Below are 24544 nucleotides of genomic sequence, written 5' to 3' on the forward strand. Positions count from 1 at the left end.
AATAAATACTATGGGCCTTTCAATAATATTAATACTTGAGAACATAAAACAATTTTTTAATAGTTGAAATCATTATTCTTTATTGTATTAATGATTTATTTTATTATAAACGAATAATAGTCTTTGTTTTATAATTATACTAGATGATATCATTAATTAATTTAAAAATACCATTTTACTTTAAGTATTGATATTTATAAATAAAGATTATAGATATAATTTCGAAGAATGAATAAAAATTTATTTAACACATGTTTAAATAATTATAGTAAAATGTTTACTTTAAGTCAAAGGATTTAGAAACAATAAAAAAACCCACATATCAGAATAGTCAAATTTTACTAAACCGTGTTAACAATTATCTTTTAAAATTTTTTCAACTATAAATATTTTAAAATTGAAAAATTACACGAGTAAGTATGCATTTTTCGTAATACGTAAAAAAAATCTTAGCATATTATAAAATTATGAGTAAGTAAAAAATATGTAATAAGTTAATTCCATCATATGAAATATTTATTTATTGTAAACATTGTAAATTGTACTTAAGCCTGAATCAATTTACAAATAGTAAAACTAAATTTGTAATATTTTATCTCTGATGTATAACTATGAAATTCGAATAGATATAAAGTTGATATAAAGCAATTTTATTACTCGAGAAATTATACTTGAAAAATGAATTACTATGATCATTAGTAATTTATCATATTTTACTTTTGAACTTGGTTAGACTAAATATAATTTTAATTTTTTTTAGCATCGATTAAATTACAAAATTTATCTATTGTGGACAAAATTTTATTCATTATATTTTGTAATCTTTCAAGTTATAGGTTTAAAAAAAAAAAGTTATAGGGTAATGATCAATTTACCCAAAATAACTTTGAAAGTCATGTTAGTGGTTNGCCCAAAATAACTTTAAAAGTCATGTTAGTGGTTTTAACTTAAGATACAGATTTCAAACTTGGTAATTACCTATTAAATATAGCCCGATAAAAATTTAAATGGGTTTTTTGAATATTATTTTATTTTATTTAATGAGTAATTAAATTACTTGAATTTTCTAATTAGCAATTAACTCGAAAACTAGAATCAATATGAATATTTTAATTACAACGACGAAAATCTATTTAGAATCTACTATCACATTGATTGGCATATAAAATTTTTTATTATTATTTTGAAGAATATTATTTAAATTTTTTTTTTTTTCATAATGGAAGGTCTAAGATTATTAATTATAAGTAATCATGTTACATGAAACAATTATTACTACAAAACATTATATTCAAATCTATAGTACATTGTATGAAAAAATTGTAATGACTCTTCCTCAAAGTAGATTACTAAATCTTAAAATATGTTAATAAATAATAAGCATAAAAATTTTATGATTTTTTTTTTCAAGCTTCGTTGTTAATAGAAAATGATTGTGCATACATATTTACATGTCTTTATGTTTTCGGTAAGTAAACTCAGTAACTAGATGCATAAAATAAAAAATAATATATTTACATACATTGTAAAATAGGGCTAGATATATCATTGAGCGTAACAAAGAATTCAGATTTTTTGATACTCTAACATTTATTCAAACTTTTTAGGCACAAATTTATACTGTTAGGCTTTTAGTAGCTATCCAAATATAGTTAGTGTGAAAAACATATTAAGGCTGATAAACGTGCAGAAATTTAAATGAAAAAAAACTGTTCACTAACACTACAAAAGTTTTTTATTTAATAAGGACTAATCTTTTGTGTTATTATTGACTAATCTACCTAGAAATAAAATTTCAAATCAAAACTTTTATAAAATGTTGAAAATTTATATTGTATAAATATTTGTACAGAAACAAACTTGAGAATATATAGATAATTGATTTGATGATACAGTGAGTTGAATTAAATTTGAACTGTCCAAAATTAAAGTTTGCGTTATCATTAGAGCAAACACCGATGTTAAAGATTGATTTGTTGCTAATATAATTTTTGGATCTATTATTTAAATTTAAATATTGTTTACTCAAATAAACAATATTTGGTTCATTCAGAACAAATATAAATAACATATTATTCAACTATTTGCGAAATATTCGACAAGACAATTGGAATTATGGGTACTAAACATACCGATGTATTATTGTTCACATCCTATGTCGCTCCATACATGATAAAATCTGATAAAACTAGTGAAGTATTTTATTTTAGAATGATTTATGTAACGTTAATGGCGTTTGAATAGTAACAAGTGGTAGAGTAGGGTAGAGAGAAATCGGTAATTGTCGAAAAAAATGATGTCTAGTTTAAAAGAGATTTATAAAATAGTCAAATCGAGATTAATTATATATAGCTTAAGTTCTAAGCTCATTTTCTAGGTATAAGACTTTACTCGGTAATAATCTTAAAGTATTACGTTTAAAAAACTTACATAACCATATTATTATTCAATGCATTTTTAAGGTATCTAATGAGAGAACCGGTTAGTTTGAACTTAATGTAGTGTTTCCATTTAAATAATTATTTGCTAACAATATAATTTTTAAGTTATTAAAACTAAGAAGTTTAGTTAAAAGTTAGATTTCTATCGGTTTTTTTGCAGTTTAAAATTTTTTTTTATAATTATATGTTATTTTTTAAGGGACTAATACTTACAACGATTGCCAATGAAATAATTGAATACTTGTCTTTTAAAAACTTACCAGAAGCAAAAGAAGAATTTTATAATTGCTTAAATAACATTGCATTTGACGACAATATACAAATAGATAAAGGTGAAAATCTGATTAAATGTATATCATAGACTTTATGATATATATTTAATACAAAATACAAATTTGAATGACTTATTCAAATTCTGTAAATATATTATAAAACAAAGCATTGTTAAAAAAATGATAAAAATTGTGGTATTTTTGTGTCATTTACTAAAATATATTATTAGATTTTATTATCAATTAAAAAAATATAAAATTATAATTCATTTAATCTGTGACTGATTAATGTATATCACAACTTGAATTGCAATTTATTTTTGAAAAAAGATTATTCTACTTATTACGTATATGCGTAACTCTTTACATTTGTCTAATTGAATAATACTTGTTTTTATTGAGTGTATGATTATTTGAATTTGTTTAGAATCATTATATGCATTTTTAAATGACATAAGAGAAAGGTATGTGTCCGGTAATTTACCACCGATCAATACGAGTAAAGAAGTAATGAAATTCATTGGAATGTTCGGTGATTTAACACTAAATAAGATCAGTAAAGAATTAATGAACTCCAAAGGAGAACAAACATCAAGTATTAAAAAAGATTTAAACATTTGCTGTACTATGTTTCATGAGAGATTGTTCGTAGTTGAAGAACCTATAGTAATATTTTTACTTTACTTTACTTATTTTGTATACTTTTTTATAAAATAAGCAATTTATTGATGGTTCTCATTGAAAAACTATTAGAGTATTCTATAGTTTTAGTTGAAGAATTTAAATTTTTATCAATTTCATTTTAACCGATACGATTATTGAAAATGTAATTCTGCAAAATGTTCTGACAACTCTAAAAAATTTTGATCCAGTTAATAATTTTTGATTATAATTTTATTTTTAATATTTATTAATTATAAATTGATAAAAGAATAGAAAAATTAAATCTTTCCTTGCTAAATTATGGATATCGGTTATGTATAACTTTTTCTATGAAATATATTAATTATTAATTAAGTGCATGTTATTCAACTTATTAATTCAAATAATATATGATAGAAAATCTCTTTGGTATTTATTTTTCATAAATAAAAAGTTATACATAACCTATGTATAACTTTTTCTATTAAAATTATCAATTTTTAATTAGGTGGACCTTAATTAAATGTTTTTCAACTTATTAATTCGATTAATAAAAGATGGCAGATCTTATTGGTATTTATTTATATGTTTAAATTTAAGTTAAAACAAAGCTGTTGTTTTATTCTAAATGATAAAACCATTGTTGTTTATTTTTCTGAAATTTCAAACGATTAAAAAATTTACCTTTAATCTGATGAACAATTTAAATCGAAATTAGTTAAAATTTTTTATCAAACTCATTTAACTTAAAAAGTTGTTAAATTTATTGATCAATCTTTTTTGAATTCAAATCTATTAACATAAAATAAATTTGTCTGAATAAAATATTTATTTTGTTAGTTTTGCATAATATTTTTAGTATACTTATAAGTTACAATTCACTATTTAATTATAAACACTCATTTCAAGAAGTTGATAAATAAAATAAACCAAACCCAGTAAAGTGGAGTAGCAGAACGTGACATATTTGGTATATAAGGGACAAGTATACATAATAACTTACATTTATTATTATCACAATCATAAAAAACGCTTCGATGTGAATTTTTTTTAATTTATCAATAATTTTTAAATATGTAATTAAAATATTTATATGTTCCAAAATTTCACTCAAATAATAGAGGGTCGTTATAAATTATTTGTTTTATTCCACAATTAGTTTTATATAGAGCTAGAAGAGTATCAGCTATAATCTTCCGTTACATAGTCAATTACTATCCTTCAAGATCATGAAATACATCCTTTTAACTTTAAAAAATATTTATTTTTTTTGAAGGATATGCAAAAACACAGCGTCAAGAGTATTAAGTGGGTTTTTGAATATCATGCATGTTACCGTAGGATAGTAATTATTGGATTAACACAATAGTATAGGCCAAAAAAGTACAAAAATATCCAATGCAAATTGTATGATAAAATAAATTATTTAAAGCTTATTGTCTCTAGTATCCTGTAATAATGAAATAAATATATTTAATAATAAATATAAGGATTAATATTCATCAAGCTGGAAAGTTGGGTTTGGTCTAATTGTTTGAATTGAGTTTCTATTGTGGTTCGTAAAGTTCGAAAGTTTAAAACAACAAAGAAAATAATTAGTAGTTCTCTATTTCGAAGTGTAATAAATAAATTAATCAAAAAGCTCCTTTAACGGTACCATTGTTATATTGATAGTTTTTATAGACAAATATTTCCGTTATATTGTTATCAGTTACCCGTCATTTGTGGCGGGATTATAGAGAAATTATTATTATTTATGACTTGAAGTAAAGAGTTTCCTCTTTAGTTGTTAGAATGGCAACCCCATTGTAATTTTTTGGCATTTAGGTCACCGCCCACTATTAAACTATGGTCTAGAGTAGAAAAGTAAGTATTGAAATTTGACGGAGAGACCGACTGCCTAGGAAGACAATATACAGATGCGATTGTAGTGGGTAAATGATTTAGTGTTATTTTTATGGCAGCAGACTGTAAAAAATGTTCATTAAATTGGATATATTGATAAAATTGTATAGTGTTTTTAATTATGATAGCTGCACCACCGTGAGCGGAATTATCCGAGTGGTTTGTATTTATTATTTTGTAACAAGGAATTGATAATTTTGTTCGACTAGTGAGATGGGTTTCAGAAATTAAGGCTATATCGATTTTTTTGTCAAGAAGAAGGTTTAAAAGTTCATTTTTATGGTTAAAAATACCATTTATCAAAATCCTAAAATTTAGATACTTTTTTCTAATTTTCTGCGATAAGTAATATAAACTAGATCGAACAAGATTAGGATCGGGTTCTTTTGATGTATTGATAATTAATATTGGTTCAGTGAAAGCTAAGAATTTTTATGGACAAACAAAAAAAAACAAAACCATCACAAAACCAATACTTTTTAAGCATCGTATCTAAGCTAAAAATATTAGTTTTTAACAGTAATTGTAAAATGATTTTACAATATATAATACTATTATAATATATAACTATATAATAATAATATTTTATGTGTTATATTAAAGACATCATAAAAAATATAATTGTACAATTACAATAGAAATTAATTGGTGTGATATATTTATAGATAACTGAAAACAATGATATTGTTACCAGGGCTTTAAAAAATTATGGTATAGCTGTCAATATGTTGTATGACTGTTTCAAAAAGTATCATTGTTTGGATAATGGCGCAATACCAAAGAGTAAGTAATATTATACTAATAAATGATGTAACAGACAAATGTATAAACAGGTAAAAAAAGTTGTACTACCAAAGTTGTTACTAATATTATTTCTATCTTATCATTATATTAAAAACGCTATTTGGTTCATACATCAATTAATGAATTAAAAATTCACAAGAAAAAAAATTATAAGACAACATTTTAATATTATTTATGAATCAAATAATTTTTTTTCATTACAAAAATGTATAATTGCTCTGAAAAATAAAATGAGTGTCCTGTCTAAAACCGATCACGATATTCATCTCATATTCATTATTTTTTTCTTAATATGAATAAACGCAGCGCACGGTGGTATTCACGCGGCTTCGTTAACGTTCCTGGTTTTATTTTTTGTCTTAAGTCTTTGGGCAATATCGAGGATCAGGAATAAAGTGAGATTACTGTATAAATGAATGTCGAATGGATTTCACAATACATAATTATAACAATTAAATTTATTATACGTGAATTATAAAATCTTATATACACCAATGTGGATATGGTGGATTATTAATACTAATGCCACAACAAAATGAATACAAAAAAACTGGCTCGCTAGCGCCACAGATCATGTAGCAGAAAAAGCGTTAAGATGGCGGCGAAAATGTAGACATAGAGAGAAAACTGACAACAACTCGATGTAGCACAACTGTAGCATAATTAATCACAACATAATTTCTCGACAGCATATTGATGTGTATCCAACATAACATTTACTATAAAAATAAAATGAATTTTCTACTTTTTTTTAATTTCCTTTATAAATATCCACAATTTTATTCTGTTATTATATAATATTAATAAAGTAAAATTTCAGACAGATTAAACCATGATTATTTTCGTAAATCTACGATCAATAATTTAAAGAACATTATATCTAAAACTTCTACTCCTCAAAATATGGTTAAACATGTACGAAATTGCATTATAATGAATGATAATGTATTTGGGAAGTATTGTTCTGCAGCTTATTATACTTTTTTGATATCTGAAAATAATGTGAGTATAAACAATAAGATAATTATAAAAAAAAATGAGCGGGACTGATAGAATTATAAACTGATTATATTGATATTATTCGCTATTACAGTGTTATATTAATTATCGACTATATTTTTATATGATCTTCTAATATTTAAATTAACCCAAATTTTCACTTCAAAGGGAATTTTTTTTACAATAACTGTTGATGGAATAATGAATTTAATAACATTGAAGAATTTACCTCGTGCTAAAACAGCGCTGTACAATTGCTTCACGAACAATAATTTAATTGATTTTATTAAAAATCGCAGTATGTTAATTTTTATTATGAATATTTTAGTTTTTATTTAATAAGTAACCAAAGTTTATTAAAAGTAATTTTATCTATTTATTTTTAACATTTTTATAGGATCTTTTGATAAATTTTTAAATGGTTTAAGAAAAAGAATTGTTTCTGCTAAAGTTCTCCGTAAAAATGTTCATGTGGAAATAATAAAATTCTTAAAAGAAGATTTATCAAATTTCACGAATGAAATAATTAATTGTTCTACTAATTTTTATTCGACATTGTTTGAAGTGACAGAACCTGAAGTAAGTATAAAAAGATTCTTAATTTCGCTTTGAAGGTAAAATTAGCTAAATTAACGATTAGTAAACTAAAGGTCGATNCACTTTGAAGGTAAAATTAGCTAAATTAACGATTAGTAAACTAAAGGTCGATTTATACTATAGTCAATTATTTATGAAAATTATTTAATTTTAAATAATACGATTTCGTTACATAATTTCTAGGACTAATGTATCCTTATTTTGATTTTTATTGTGTAAATTCATTTTATTGAGAAATTTACATCAATTAATTAAACCTTCTTCTCTTCTGTCAAACACAAGATTTAAAAGTATTTGGTCGGTAAATTACGATATTTTAAATAGGACACCGTGACAAGGCCGACTGTATATTATTAATTATGCTTTCTGTTTCGTTCCTACGATCAACTTGGCAGTTACGAATTTTTCGATATCGAACTTAGCGTCAGATTAATTTTATTACTAGTATGCCACTCTGTTATCATTCTAGGTTTTATTTAAACAATGATTATTTTTATTTCTCTTTGCTTGACAACAACACACAGTGTTATATATATATATATTATTCAATATGTATATAAATATACAGAGTGGAACTGATCTAACTGAATACTCATATAACTTATAATCTACATAACATTTTTTACTTTTTTTTTTTAATACATTTTTATAATATAAATAGAACTATATTTAAAATTGTTTTGTTATTTTTCGCAATTACTAAAAATATTTTAAAAATTAATTTTTTTGTTAAATTTTTTTTTTGAGATTTTAAGATGGCTTTTTTAGAAATAAGTTTTAAAGAAAAATTTTGATACTAAAAACTCTTATTTTAATTCAGTAGTTGGGTTTATACAGCATTTTTAAGTTTGTAAAATTTTGATTTTTTTACAATTTTCCTATGGTGTCAAATGTTAGTCTATATTATGTAAAGTACAGAAGTAAACACTTATTACGTTATTTACTGTTAACAGTACACGATTTCTTTTCTAAGGATAATAATGTTTAACTCGCTGTATATAGAAATAATTATCTATTATATTTTCTATTTACTACTGAATTTTAATAAGTAATTTTTTTACCAACATTTTTCTAAAAACTGCTCCACAAAATAGCTATCTTTTTTTTTTACATTTTATTTTAAATTTTAAAATCATTAATATTTTTAATAAAATGTAAAAATATAAATTATTAAAATATAATTATTGATCCAATATATAACGTATGTTCTTAAAAAAAAAAATAGTAAAAAATATTAGCTAGATCAAAAGTTATTAAGTTGTCAGTGATTGCTGGGCCACTCTGTATAATTGCAAAAGTCAGAAATAAATGTGTTAGTGTATTCTTTTATGTGGTCTGAGAAATTCAAGAGGAATTGATTTTCTGCAAATGTTCTCCATCAATTAAAAGCTTCATCAATTAAAAAATGGCCTGTTTTAAAAGGTCTGGTCGATTGGAAAAGAGGACATGAGTTCAGACAAACCTCAGCACGAGTAAGTACGGTGTACACTTCGTCGAACGATAAATGCGACTCTCTCAGTATTCTTTTTACTATTTTGTGATGCTTGACCGTTTGGTATTTTTAGACATTTTATTTTTTGCGAAAAATATTCATCTGTACATATACACTAANTTTATTTTTGATAGTGATTTTAATCACTGTCAGATATCATTATACTTGATCCAACTATACCACGGCATCACTGTGCCGCGACTCCACTATGCTGGGTTTTTTCCACATGATGTTGCCTGAAGATTATAAAGGGTTTTTGACACGCCTTCTTAGATTCTAACATTTTGAACCGTTCTTCCAAAAGTAACATCAACCCATTTGATGTTGCTACTTCATCTTTATTTGCACTTATGTAATAAACAAATAGAAAAGAAAAGAAAATGGTGGATAGGAATATATTGTAGAAGTATATCAGGGTAGTATTGTGGTAACCCAATGTGCCCCGGCGATAAAACCATGAAAGAATGCGGCACAATAATCACCTTGACAAAAATTCAACATTAAAAATATCTTTTTCTGCGTTATATGCCGGCGCGATGTTCGTTAAAACAAAGACATTAAGTCTAATACATATACCTTAATTAATTTGAAAAATTAACCCAGAGAGTAAAACTGTTGAGTAATGTTGCAATTTTTATCATAAGATAACATCACATTCTTAAAGAAATGTCCGAACATTCACAAGCAAGTACTGAAAGCTTTTAAGGCATATGTAAAGGACAATTTTATTAAGTAATAACAAAAATGTTATATTTGTGAACGATTTTTTGATACTTTATATAAAAATTATACTACTTATGTGTAAAATAAATGTGTACAATAAAAATTTTATACTAACTTATGATATTATTTAGATCATCACTTACAAGCGTTTNCAGCAGTGGATAACACTATTTGATCACATGTTGATAATACTGAACTGAATTTTCATCAATGTTTACGTTTTCATGACTTATCTGTATTGTTGTACGTAGTGGGAAATGCAATAATGAATTATGATGTCAAACGCATTTAATACAATTTTTACCTGCATATTGTTTCAAACAAATTTTGCAAAGTTTTAATTTATTTATTTTTTCAATACGCTCTTGCGCGGATAAAGTCAAGAAAGTTGGACATCGGTAAATTGTCTGCAATAATTTACAAATAAAACATTTAATAGCTCTATCTGCAACAGCACAAAACATTGAATAATACTTTTTTCCACATGATGTTGCCTGAAGATTATAAAGGGTTTTTGACGCCTTCTTAGATTCTAACATTTTTAAACCGTTCTTCCAAAAGTAACATCAACCCATTTGATGTTGCTACTTCATCTTTATTTTCACTTATGTAATAAACAAATAGAAAAGAAAGGAAAATGGTGGGTAGGAATATATTGTAGAAATATATCAGGGTAGTATTGTGGTAACCCAATGTGCCCCGGCGATAAAACCATGAAAGAATGCGGCACAATAATCACCTTGACAAAAATTCAACATTAAAAATATCTTCGTAACTTTTTCTGCGTTATATGCCGGCGCGATGTTCGTTAAAACAAAGACATTAAGTCTGATACATATACCTTAATTTATTTGAAAAATTAACTCAGAGAGTAAAACTGTTGAGTAATGTCGCAATTTTAATCATAACATAACATCACATTCTTAAAGAAATGTCCGAACATTCACGAGCAAGTACTGAAAGCTTTTAAGGCATATGTAAAGGACAATTTTATTAAGCAATAACAAAAATGTTATATTTGTGAATGATTTTTTGATACTTTATATAAAAATTATACTACTTATGTGTAAAATTAATGTGTACAATAAAAATGTTATACTAACTTATGATATTATTTAGATCATCACTTACAAGCGTATTTTATGTTAATATTATAAGTGATAATGTGTGTGTTCGGTAATATTCACGCAGGTTTGTTGTTTTATTTTGTCTTAATTCAGGCTATGTCTTGAAAAAGGAATAAGCTTAGTGGACTGTATGAATGAATATAAAATGAATTTTACAATATATAATTATAACAATAAAATGTTTTATATATGAATCATAAAATCTTATATACACCAATGTGGATAGGGGGACACTTAAAACTATTGCCACAATGACGCTGATATAAACAAATAATAAATTATAAATATAAATAAGTCTTAAAAATAAGATGAACAAGCATTATGTGCAGCTTAGCAATACACTATAATTAGTAAAAATAATTATAAATACCCTTAGAATAAATGAAAATGTTTATTNAAGGAAAATGGTGGGTAGGAATATATTGTAGAAATATATCAGGGTAGTATTGTGGTAACCCAATGTGCCCCGGCGATAAAACCATGAAAGAATGCGGCACAATAATCACCTTGACAAAAATTCAACATTAAAAATATCTTCGTAACTTTTTCTGCGTTATATGCCGGCGCGATGTTCGTTAAAACAAAGACATTAAGTCTGATACATATACCTTAATTTATTTGAAAAATTAACTCAGAGAGTAAAACTGTTGAGTAATGTCGCAATTTTAATCATAACATAACATCACATTCTTAAAGAAATGTCCGAACATTCACGAGCAAGTACTGAAAGCTTTTAAGGCATATGTAAAGGACAATTTTATTAAGCAATAACAAAAATGTTATATTTGTGAATGATTTTTTGATACTTTATATAAAAATTATACTACTTATGTGTAAAATTAATGTGTACAATAAAAATGTTATACTAACTTATGATATTATTTAGATCATCACTTACAAGCGTTTTTTATGTTAATATTATAAGTGATAATGTGTGTGTTCGGTAATATTCACGCAGGTTTGTTGTTTTATTTTGTCTTAATTCAGGCTATGTCTTGAAAAAGGAATAAGCTTAGTGGACTGTATGAATGAATATAAAATGAATTTTACAATATATAATTATAACAATAAAATGTTTTATATATGAATCATAAAATCTTATATACACCAATGTGGATAGGGGGACACTTAAAACTATTGCCACAATGACGCTGATATAAACAAATAATAAATTATAAATATAAATAAGTCTTAAAAATAAGATGAACAAGCATTATGTGCAGCTTAGCAATACACTATAATTAGTAAAAATAATTATAAATACCCTTAGAATAAATGAAAATGTTTATTAATACTGTTAAAAATAAATGTTTATATTTTTTTTTCTAGATTTTAGAAAATGAAAACGTGGATGATCTTGTATCCAAAAGATATGATGTAGCAATAGATGTTTTGTATGACTGCTTTGAAAAGTATAAATGTTTTTTGGGAATTCGAAAAAGTAAGTGATTTTATACAAATAAATGATGTAATAATCGAATGTATAAACAAGATAATAGAAAAAAATAAAACCAAAGTTGCTACTTATATTATTTTTTATAACTCAAAATCACAATTGTAATTTCTTAATATACATTAATGTACAATATACATTTCTTATTATAATAAATTATAATAAAAATATAGGAAAATTTAATAATAGTTCATTTTATAAATCTATTATCCATAATTTAAAAGACAATCATCTAAAACTAAACATAATGTTTGTATTTTTTTAAAGCTTTAAAATACGATTAGCTTATTTTATTTACATTTTTTTGCTTAAAATTCACAATTTTAATCATATAAAATTATTGAAAAAAAATTTCAGAGAAATTGAACCATAATTTTTTTCGTGAATCTACGACCCGTAATTTAATGGAACTTATATCTAAAACTTCTACTCCCCAAACAATGATTGACAATATTCGAAGAATCAGTTTAAATAACAATAATGAATTTGGGAAGTATTGTTCTGCAGCGTATTATACTTATTTGACATCTGTAAGTATAAACAATACTACAATTATTAAAAAAAAAAGTGTCGAATCTGATAGAATTATAAACCATTATGGAATTGCTAATCATTATGCTTCAAATAGACAAACTCTATCAAAAGAAGTATTACATTAATATTATATTATTTGCTATTACAGTGTTACATAGATATACTATTAATTTTCGATTATATTTTTATATGATCTTCTAATTAAATAAAATGTATGTTTTAAAATTACCGAAGTTAATAAACTTTTCTCTTCAAAGGATTTCTTTTTTACAATAAAAATTGATGGAATAATGCATTTTATGACATTGAAGAATTTACATCGTGCTAAAACAATACTGTACACTTGCTTCACAAATAATAATTTAATTCAATTTATAAAAAATCGCAGTAAGTGAATTTATCGCAGTAACTTATTTTAAAAATTTTAGTTTTTCTTTAATTAAGTAACCAAAGTTTATTAAAAGTAATTTTATATGTTTATTTTTAACATTTTCAAAGTATCTTTTGATGAATTTTTAAATGGTTTAAGAAAAAGAATTGTTTCTGCCGAAGTTCTCCCTATAAATGTTCATGTGGAAATAATAAAATTCTTAAAAGAAGATTTATCAAATTTCACGAATGAAATAATTAATTGTTCTACTAATTTTTATTCAACATTGTTTGAAGTGACAGAACCTGAAGTAAGTATAAAAATATGTTTAACTTCGCTTTGAGGGTAAAATTAGCTAAATTATTAATTGACAAAGTGGTATCAGTAAATGTAAAAGTCTGATATTGATTTGCCTTTCTACCCGAATTTACATCTTTTATAAAAAATAAATAACACTAGTAAAGGCTGTCATAAAAAATAATGTCGTTTCAAGGTTACATAATTTATACAGGGTGTTCAGTAAGTTAGGAAACAGTTACATTGTTACAAACAATGAGTACAATAGAAATTCGTTTCCTTATTTAGAGAACACCCTGTATAGTGTGAATCGATCTTTATTGGAATAATGGTCAAGTAAATAAAATATACATAAATTATCTACGATTAAGTGATAGGTAGTGTAATAAAACAGTTAAGTAATCTAACCTTATTTAACCTAAGTAAAGGTTAAATATCCATAATAAATTTTTGAGTTTTTGTTAATTATTTATACAAATTTGATAACGATTAGTCATTCTCCTCGAATTTGCCTCTTTAACAAAGAATAGTCATAACGCTAGTTAATACTATATCTTCATCTATGACTTATAAGCTTTATACATCTATTATTTCAACACTCCTGTATGTCTTCTTTACCTTTAAATATCGCAACCACAATTCTATTTCTCCATTCTTTAAGCATTTTCCCTTCTAATAGGATTTTAATAAAAAGATCCTTCCACCAACCTTATGCCAGCACTGCCTAATATTTTCCATAATGCTACTGGCACTTCATCTAGTTCTACTGATTTATTCTTTTTCATTAATATCACAGCTTCCGTACCTCTTACTGACTTTTAAATTACTCACAATTAAATTTACCAGTCTCTCGTTCTACGAGGTATTCTCTGATTTCATTCTTGGGTTTTCCTCATTTAGTAATCTTTCAAAATACTCTTTTCACCTTTTTTTAGCCTCATCACTCAATAGCACCCTCTTATTATATATTATATTACTTTTTATACACCTTTTATAATGATAATTATTAGACCATTTTTCTTTTACTTTTACAAGACTATAGCCTATTTTCACTTTCCATTATTTCTAATTAGTGTGTAAAATTAAATTGTAGANAATTAGCTAAATTATTAATTGACAAAGTGGTATCAGTAAATGTAAAAGTCTGATATTGATTTGCCTTTCTACCCGAATTTACCTCTTTAATAAAAAATAAATAACAAAAGTAAAGGCTGTCATAAAAAATAATGTCGTTGCAAGGTTACATAATTTATATAATAAATTATAAAGAATAAAAAGTGGAGTAAAGATATTCTGATGACAAAATATTAAAAACATGTACACGATTATTAAACTAAAGGTCGATTTATACTATACGAACGTCAACGTAACGTTACTCAGAACGGCGACACGTCATAATAATACTTAACTATGTATTTATGTGATGTTGACGTTACTTAATGTGGCCGGTGTATGTGAACATTACGATATAAATATTTGATTAAATATTCTGACATGACGATGTCCATTTATGGCGTGACAAAGACGTTCCATATAGTGTGAATCGATCTTTATTGGAATAATGGTCAAATAAATAAAATATACATAAATTATCTACGATTAAGTGATAGGTAGTGTAATAAAACAGTTAAGTAATCTAACCTTATTTAACCTAAGTAAAGGTTAAATATCCATAATAAATGTTTGAGTTTTTTTTAATTATTTATACAAATTTGATAACGATTAGTCATTCTCCTCGAATTTGCCTCTTTAACAAAGAATAGTCATAACGCTGATTAATACTATATCTTCATCTATGACTTATAAGCTTTATACATCTATTATTTCAACACTTCTGTATGTATTCTTTACCTTTAAATATCGCAACCACAATTCTATTTCTCCATTCTTTAAGCATTTTCCCTTCTAAAAGGATTTTAATAAAAAGATCCTTCCACCAACCTTATGCCAGCACTGCCAAATATTTTCCATAATGCTACTGGCACTTCATCTAGTTCTACTGATTTATTATTTTTCATTAATATCACAGCTTCCGTACCTCTTACTGACTTTTAAATTACTCACAATTAAATTTACCAGTCTCTCGTTCTACGAGGTATTCTCTGATTTCATTCTTGGGTTCTCCTCATTCAGTAATTTTTCAAAAAATACTCTTTTCACCTTTTTTTCGCCTCATCACTCAATAGCACTCTTTTATTATATATTATATTACTTTTTATACACCTTTTATAGTGATTATTATTAGACCATTTTTCTTTTACTTTTACCACACTATAGCCTATTTTTACTTTCCATTATTCCTAATTACTGTGTAAAATTAAAGTGTACATTAAAAATATTATACTTATGAATATGAATATTTAGATCATTACATAGAGGCATATTTCATGTTAATATTATAAGTGATAACATAATTATCATTTATGAAACCTCCATTCTTTTTATAGACATCGTTAAAAATTTCCAATGATTCCAGTAAAAAAAAGTTACCTCACATGAAACCACATTTTGATAAGCTTTGCAATACAATATAATTAGTACTAATAATTTAATTATCTACCTTTAGAATTAATGAGAATGTTTATTAATACTGTTAATTATAAGTATTTGTTTTTNACACCTTTTATAATGATAATTATTAGACCATTTTTCTTTTACTTTTACAAGACTATAGCCTATTTTCACTTTCCATTATTTCTAATTAGTGTGTAAAATTAAATTGTAGATTAAAAATATTATACTTATGAATATGAATATTTAGATCATTACATAGAGGCATATTTCATGTTAATATTATAAGTGATAACATAATTATCAATTATGAAACCTCCATTCTTTTTATAGACATCGTTAAAAATTTCCAATGATCCCAGTAAAAAAAAGTTACCTCACATGAAACCACATTTTGATTAGCTTTGCAATACAGTATAGTTAGTACTAATAATTTAATCATCTACCTTTAAAATTAATGAGAATGTTTATTAATACTGTTAATTATAAGTATTTGTTTTTTTTTTCTAGATTTTAGAAAATGAAAACGTGGATGATCTTGTGTTCACAAAATATAATATAGCAATGTATATTCTGTATGACTGCTTTGAAAAGTATAAATGTTTTTCCGGAATTCGAAAAAGTAAGTAATTTTATACAAATAAATGATGTTACAAAGGAATGTATAAACAAGGTAATAGAAAATTATAAAATCAAATTACTACTTATATTATTTCTATCTCATCATTAAATAAAAAACGATATTTTTCAATAGAAAAAAAATTATAAAACAACATTTTAATATTATCTATGAATCAATTAATTTTTTTTTTCATTACAAATATTATTAATTTCTCTGAAAAAAATAGAGTGTTCTGTTTAAAAACGATCATGCATCTCATATTCATTATTTTTTCATAATATTTATATTTTTTAAAAAAGAATTTTTTACTCTTTTAAATTTCATTTCTAAAAATCCACAATTTCATTCTGTTATCAAGTAATATTAATAAAATAACATTTTAGATAAATTGAACCATGATTTTTTTCGTGAATCTACGGCCCGTAATTTAAAGGAAGTTATATCTAAAACTTCCACTCCTCAATATATGGTTGACCTTGTTCGAATATTTATTTTTGGTAATAATCGCAGTGATTTTGTGAAATATTGTTCTGCAGCTTATTACACTTTAATGACTTTAGATGAAAATCGCGTAAGTAAATTTTGTATTTTAATGTACGTTAGTAAATTAAAATAAGAAAAAAATAGGAATTAGTCCGGGATTTTTTGATTTACTACAATTGAAGAATAAGTTAAATAATATACAGTGATCGATCGGATTACCATAAACCACTCAATTACTCACAAAATAAATACAATAATGGGAAAATAATTTTTGATTTCTTTCAGTTAAATATAATTCATGATTTATCAGCTTATAATTAATTTTTAGGAACATCCCTTATATCTTGGAGGGATGTCAACTTAATTTTTTGAAGTAGTAACATACATATTTAACTAGCTTATAAAATAGAAAATAATCTATTTAAAAAAATTATTTGCACTTTTGATCCAATACTTCAGTATTTATTAACAATTTGAAGTATTGACTGGTGGTGAGGAATGGGTGATGTTATTTTTATCACTTCGTCCCGTTCACTTATAAAAATGGAAATAATATGCAATGTACTAGTCCAAAAGCTGTTATGCACCAGTAATTTTCTTAATTAGATAATTTCCTATAAGCTAGTTAAATTTTATAATATCAATTTAAAAAAAGTTGACTCTCCTATAAATTATAAGGGATGATCCTAAAAATTAATTAATAGCTAATAAATTAAGAATTTTATGTAACTACAAGAAATCAAAAATCATATATTTTATTTATTTTGCGAGTAATCTAGTGGCTTATGATAAACCGATCATTCTGTATACTATCCATTCTATCGGGATTTATGGTTTGACGTTTTGGAGTAGAGAAATAGAGATTAAAATAGGGTAGATATTTAATACATATTAACCTTTAATATAGCAGTGAATATTATTATTTCACTTATCGTTTTACTTGAAATAAATAAGTAATATAAGTACCATAACACGGTCGGGTATAGAAAGAGTACCGGAAATCATAAGAAAAAAAGAGGCACGGTACGGGATTAGAACCCGCGACCCAAGGCGTCGTATAGACAAACCTTACCACTAGGCCACCGTGCACTTATAATTCAGCTTCCGATACACTTGCATTTAGGTTGATAACGTGATGTGCGGCTGAGGGAAACACGGTACCGTGTCAACCATTAGGAAAATTAAATAAATTTTAACACTGACGCGTATCCAATTTGGTACAGTAGGAAGTGTACAAACGCACACTAAGAATTAATGAACCAAACTTACAAAAAAAAAAACTAATAGAAAATAAATGTAGTCAAGACAAGTTTTTTTTAAGTAAACACGGCCGCAGTGGCCAGTTTATAATTATTTAACAGCTAACATGTAGTGTTCAAAAGTTATGTGTGTAGCCCGGTCAAGCTCCACGTAGCTTGAAATCGCATTACCCCTCTCATTGTAATGATAACCATCGTGTCCGGCACTACCAGCATCTTGCTGTCATTACGTTTGTGTCCGCGGTTGACGTTATATCGAACCGTTGAGTCCAATGACTCGTAGCCAGTGAGCTGGCATAGTTTTCTTTTATTGGGTTTGTGTCGGCCTGTATAAGCCGTGTGGTTATTGAAGACTCAGTCCATATTTGGAGTTGGTGTTCTTAGTGTACTCACACCGGTGATGTTTCCTTTTCTGTGGTTCGTCGAGTTAGTGCGTCTTATCACTATAAAGCTAATCGTGACACTAAGGATTGTTGGCGTCGGCCAAGAGGTATTGTTGTGGAAATCTCAAGCATTGCGATATCACGCGGCTGAAGAAGTGTCAAGTGGCTGGGTGATGTAACTCCATTTTTTTATTACTTAATGTTCTTAATGTTAACGTTAGTAATATTCCCTCATAATGATGACANAGAATATGGTAAGATGTTAGTAATATTCCCTCATAATGATGACAACTATAAAGAAGATGAATTAAATAGTCAATTAAATGATTCATTTTCAGACATGAATTTATCAATGGCATAATTATTTTTTAAATGTATAAAACTAAAATATTCATATTTATATATCAATGTAATCGTATAACAATTAATAATAAATAATGACTAATTTTATTTATAGAGTAAAAATCCTGTAAAACATACGATTTTTAGGAAAATACTCGTTTATTCTAGGTAAATGCAGTATGTACAGTTCAAATATTATCGAGCGCAAAATTTTTTTTTTTCATAGTATAGCTAATGACTTGCTCTACAAGCCACATGTATGGATTAACGTGTAATTTTGCGTAATTTTTAGTTAATCTCTTTAAACGAGCAAACTAGAGAAAAAAACGAAAAAATTCGATTTTTTTTAAGTATAAATATGTTTAATTCCACAAAAATAAAAAAAAATCTTTTTTTTCTTTTTCATTTGAAAAAGGATATCTTTTTTAATAGGAATAAAAATTTTTTTTAATTTTAAATTATGTTTTAAGGCATAAAAAAAATGTACAAAAATAAACTCAAAATAACTGAAAATACGGATAAATTTTAGAAGTATAACATTAAAATAGCTCTACACCTTCACTAAATCAACTTATGCCCTTGAAAATTTGTATTAAAACCCTTAAGTATGATATTAATGTGTTTTGCTAAAAAAAAAAAATTTAAGTGACTTTTAAAAAATGATATTTTTGGCCGCCTAAATCGGCGTTTCATTCCACTGTGCGTCATTTATGTTGAGATAGTTAACTTAACGTTTAAGTATACAGTCGTGAAATAATTCACTCTCGGAATTATAAGATCATTTCATTATATTTTTACATGTAGTGTTATTAACAAAGTAATCATATAATACGGGTTGTAATTAATACAACACAACGTTGGACGAAAATCTGGAACTCTAAGGCATTGTATAAAAACAAATAACCGGAACGATCAGTCGAACATCAAAAATAATAAAATCGTAATCGCCAAATTGCATCGGATGTTAGTTTAATAAAAAGGGCCAACTATACAAAATTAATTCATATATATTTTAGCCAGGTTTTGCGCAATTAAATTTGTTGTAACTAGTGATAATGTAAAAATGTACCGCCATATTAGATTCACAGAAAAGGATAAAATGTCCTATAGGGTATCAAAATAATACGGTTAAGCGTAAATATCCACAAGAACTAATTTTTAAAGAAAAAAATTCAACACAGTTCTTTCTTTTATGATTGATAAAAAGGAAGGCAGAAACCCTTTTATTTGTTTGCATAAAAATGATATACGAATATACAGAGTGGAACAGATCTAACTGACAACGCATATAACTTATGCTCTACATAATATTTTATACTTTTTTTTGTTTAATAAATTTTTACAATATAGTACTATATTTAAAATATGTTTTATGTTATTTTTCACAATTACAAAAAATATTTAAAAATTTTTTTTATAAATCGCGTACTGTTACCAGTTAATAATTACCAGTCCAGCAAAGAGAAATAAAAATAATCATTGTTTAAATAAAACCCAGAACGATAACAGAGTGACACAGTAGTAATAAAATTAATCTGACGCTAAGTTTGATATCGAAAAATTCGTAACTGCCAACTTGATCGTAGGAACGAAACAGAACGCATAATTAGTAATATACAGTCGGTCTTGTCACGGTGTCAAGGTTGGACAAATGCACGATGATCACCGATTGATAAGTGGACGGCTGATATCGAAGAGACAAGAGTGAGCACCCGCCTAGAGCATAGTGTGATGCAGTGTCGACATTTTATATATATGTTTATATATGTATTATATATCTGTATTTAATAAAATTGAAAACAAGCGTTGACAGTTATTATATTTTAACAATACATCATTGACGATTTAATTGTACACCAGGGGCTGAATCTACTACTGATGTCTTATTTGACAAAAGTAATGAAATATATCATTTATTTTACTTGACATATTTTATTATCTCTGTTTCTCATCTAATCCATAGTCAGTGCTGCTTGTATTTATTTATTTATCAATTTTATAAGTTAGTACATGGTATAATAGATTAAAATATTGTATTTGTATATAAAAATGCTTTCATATAGTTACTGAGGTCCAGTAATACAATGTAATATGTTAATAAACATATTACAACAATTATTTCTTGGATTTATGATATTTTAAAGGAAAGTTTTTAACTCATATAAAAATAGATCTTTACATATCACTAATTATAATTGTTATAATGTGCAATCACTGTATAGCCGCTCGTATACCTGTTTCCTCGTAAGACGTATATAATATATAAAAAAAACAATACCTACGTCTTACCGTCGTATACAAATTTAATCATATGATTAAACCATAATTAACAAAATTAGAAGCAGTATGTATTCCATATAAAATTAAAAACGTTTACTCTTCATTCTGTTTGCATTAACCATTTTTTTATTTTTTTAATTGCTTAATTTTTTTTTTCAGTCTAGACCATGGTTTGTCAATGGTGAAAAGTACTTAGCAGCTCATAAAAATGTTTTTCGGTTTCCCCATCAATTATAATTTGTATACCTGAACTTATAATAACTTTTAATAAGAAAAATAAAAAAAATTAAAATTTAATAAAATATTTTGATTAATGGTGCAATCTGAGTGGGTTGTAAAGCCGCCTTCCATATATTTAGCAATGATTGAATTTTTTAATCATACATAATCATTTTTTTGAGAATTAACTTTTTTTTTTACTTATTTGAATATTCCTTAATAGTGGTTTAAAGTAAAAAAATTATGGTGAGAAAAAAAAGGTCATCATTAATTTTAAAATTATAACTTCCTTCCATAAAATTATTTTCTGATTGCCCCATTGATATTGAATACATTTATATTTAATTCATTATTTAACTTATTATTGCAATAAGATTACAATTCAAAATATAATTTTGGTTTTGACAATCGATACAATTTTACTTTATTTATTCTATTAAACTTCATGATCTTATTGTTACATTTTTAACGTTTCTGTGTTTTTAAATATCAGTGAGTGTTCTCTAACACTGTCCAACAAATAATAAAAAAAAAAGTACAAAAATAAAATCGAGAATTTTCACACGAAAATAACATTTGGTAGCCATTTTCACCANTTCTATACGCATTTTAAAAGGTTTGCACCCCCCCTGTATAAAGGGAAATGGTCCGATTTTAAAAAAAAGTATGTCGAATGAAAGAAGTATATATAAAGTATTTATCATTAAAGAATAAAGTTGATTCATGCATTTTTTAAAAAGTTATAGCAACATAATGTTAAAAAATGTAAAATATAATATCAAAAATTTTTTCACAAAAATAGCATATTTTTGCATACGGTAGTCATTTTTACAATGAAGACAAGTCCAGAGGTCAAATTTTTTTTTTTCAAATTAAAGTATATTACATTAGCTTTAATTTAAGATATATATAAAAGTTTCAGACCTTCCGGAATACATTCAAAAGTTAAGTTAAAAAAGTTAATTTTTTGTGAAAAAGTTGTCATTTTAAATCCCACCTTGTGGGCAGATAAAGGGTCAGATTTACAAAAAAAATATACCAAATGATAAGTAAAGGTATTAAGCATCTATAAAAAAAATAATAATTTGATATGTTCATTTTTGAAAAAGTTATGGCAGTTTTTAGTAAAAAAAAATTGAAAAAATTAGCGATTTTTAAATTTGTCATTTTTTTGGAGGTTTCCCCCATTTACGGGGAACGNAAAATTAGCGATTTTTAAATTTGTAATTTTTTTGGAGGTTTCCCCCATTTACGGGGAACGAGGGAAATTTTTTCAATTTTTAAGGGTAATGTCTTCGACTAGATACGATTTGTGATCTTTTGACGTATCGTTGAAAGAAATCCGTTCGGTGAGAGCTGAGAAAAAGTGGTAACAGACACAAAAAAAAAACACATCATAGTAAAATTAAAACCTTCTCAGCTTCGCATCGAAGCTAAAAAATTCCTTACATGAAATCACACTATATTCAGTTTTGGAATGTACAAATAATTTGATCATCTACCCTTTGCATTAATGTGAATATTTATAAAAACAGTTAAAAAAACGTGTTTGAATTATTTTTCTAAATTTTAGAAAATGAAAACATGGATGACCTTGTGTCTAAAAGATATGATGTAGCAATACATATTCTGTATAACTGCTTTTCAATTTTAATGTAATTTTAATAATTTGTGCTTTGTGTCAGTATAAGAGTAGATTAAAAATTATAAATTACGCAATACTTTATTTTAATAATAATTAATATAAACATTCGAATTTAATAGGAAAATACATTTTTTATTTAATATAGCTATTATCAATTTTAATGGTCAATTCTTATTCAAAACAAAGTTATTTGTTATTATAAATATTATTTGTTTCAAAATTGGTATAACTGGAAAATATTATTAAANGAGTGACTGTTGCTGTTTACACGATGCCAGTTAGCTGTTGTCGTTGTGGTGATGTAGTGGAGGGGGGAAGCTGTCGCGCCAGCAAAACAAAATAATTTGTTTTACTGGCAATGTCATCTGCTGGCACGCCAGTGACCACTGGCTTTCTCCAGTTGCTGGCAGATTATGTTTAGACGTTGCCAGCCGCTGGCATTCAGTAACTGGCGACTTCGACTGGTACGTCGACTGGCATCGTGTAAATCAGCCTTATGTCAAGGGTGTTCGCCACCGGCTCCGGACGTGACACACGACCGGACTTGACAAACTGATCTGTACACGCGCAACGTCGCTATAAACGCTGTTAAATTTTTGACCCTCGAAGATCATACTGGACATCACGTCACCGATATCATAAAAGACACATGAAAAATTTAATTATTACAAACTTTAAAATGCTAAGGATAATTAGCATTATATAATTAATTAATATATTATAATAAATATAGAACTTTTATAAGATATATATATCAAATATTTTGCTAAAAATCTAATTTACACCTTGATTATTTGTTATTTTTTTTTTTAATTTTTGATAAATTAAAAAATATATATATTATTTATTATAAAATTTTTAAAACTCCCACAAATATTAAAATAATAGTAACAAAAAATATTAACTGAAACAATAGTTATTAGAGTTTCCTGAACGCGCAGGACCATTATATATAAATAAAAATAATTTATTTATTTGTATATTAAACACACTATAAGAAATATAATTGAACTAGATCAATAGAATTAATTGATATTTACTATTTATAGTTAACTATAAACAATGATATTGTTGCTATGGCTTTAAAAAGATATGATTCAGCTGTAATTATGCTTTATGACTGCTTCAAAAAGTATGGATGTTT

At 25.6% G+C, this 24544-nt stretch overlaps 1 protein-coding gene and 1 long non-coding RNA gene across 2 annotated transcripts; both read left to right on the forward strand.

The window, feature by feature from the left end:
• Positions 1–276: 276 nt before the first annotated feature.
• Positions 277–22171, forward strand: LOC126894906 (uncharacterized). Its single transcript, XM_050666245.1, has 15 exons — positions 277–413; positions 1412–1468; positions 2641–2773; positions 3141–3379; positions 5926–6043; positions 6885–7066; positions 7232–7361; positions 7461–7642; positions 12332–12443; positions 12813–12985; positions 13247–13376; positions 13488–13669; positions 16678–16789; positions 17173–17360; positions 21696–22171. Exons 2-15 carry the CDS (start codon positions 1430–1432, stop codon positions 21771–21773), a joined length of 1998 nt encoding a protein of 665 aa, XP_050522202.1. The 5' UTR covers positions 277–413; positions 1412–1429; the 3' UTR covers positions 21774–22171.
• Positions 17370–19364, forward strand: LOC126894944 (uncharacterized). Its single transcript, XR_007701552.1, has 2 exons — positions 17370–19168; positions 19214–19364. It is a non-coding gene; the product is annotated as an uncharacterized LOC126894944 (long non-coding RNA).
• Positions 22172–24544: the final 2373 nt, after the last annotated feature.

This window comes from Daktulosphaira vitifoliae, unplaced genomic scaffold (assembly GCF_025091365.1).
Source record: "Daktulosphaira vitifoliae isolate Bord-2020 unplaced genomic scaffold, ASM2509136v1 Scaffold_1, whole genome shotgun sequence".
In the NCBI taxonomy this organism is placed as follows: Eukaryota; Metazoa; Arthropoda; class Insecta; order Hemiptera; family Phylloxeridae; genus Daktulosphaira; species Daktulosphaira vitifoliae.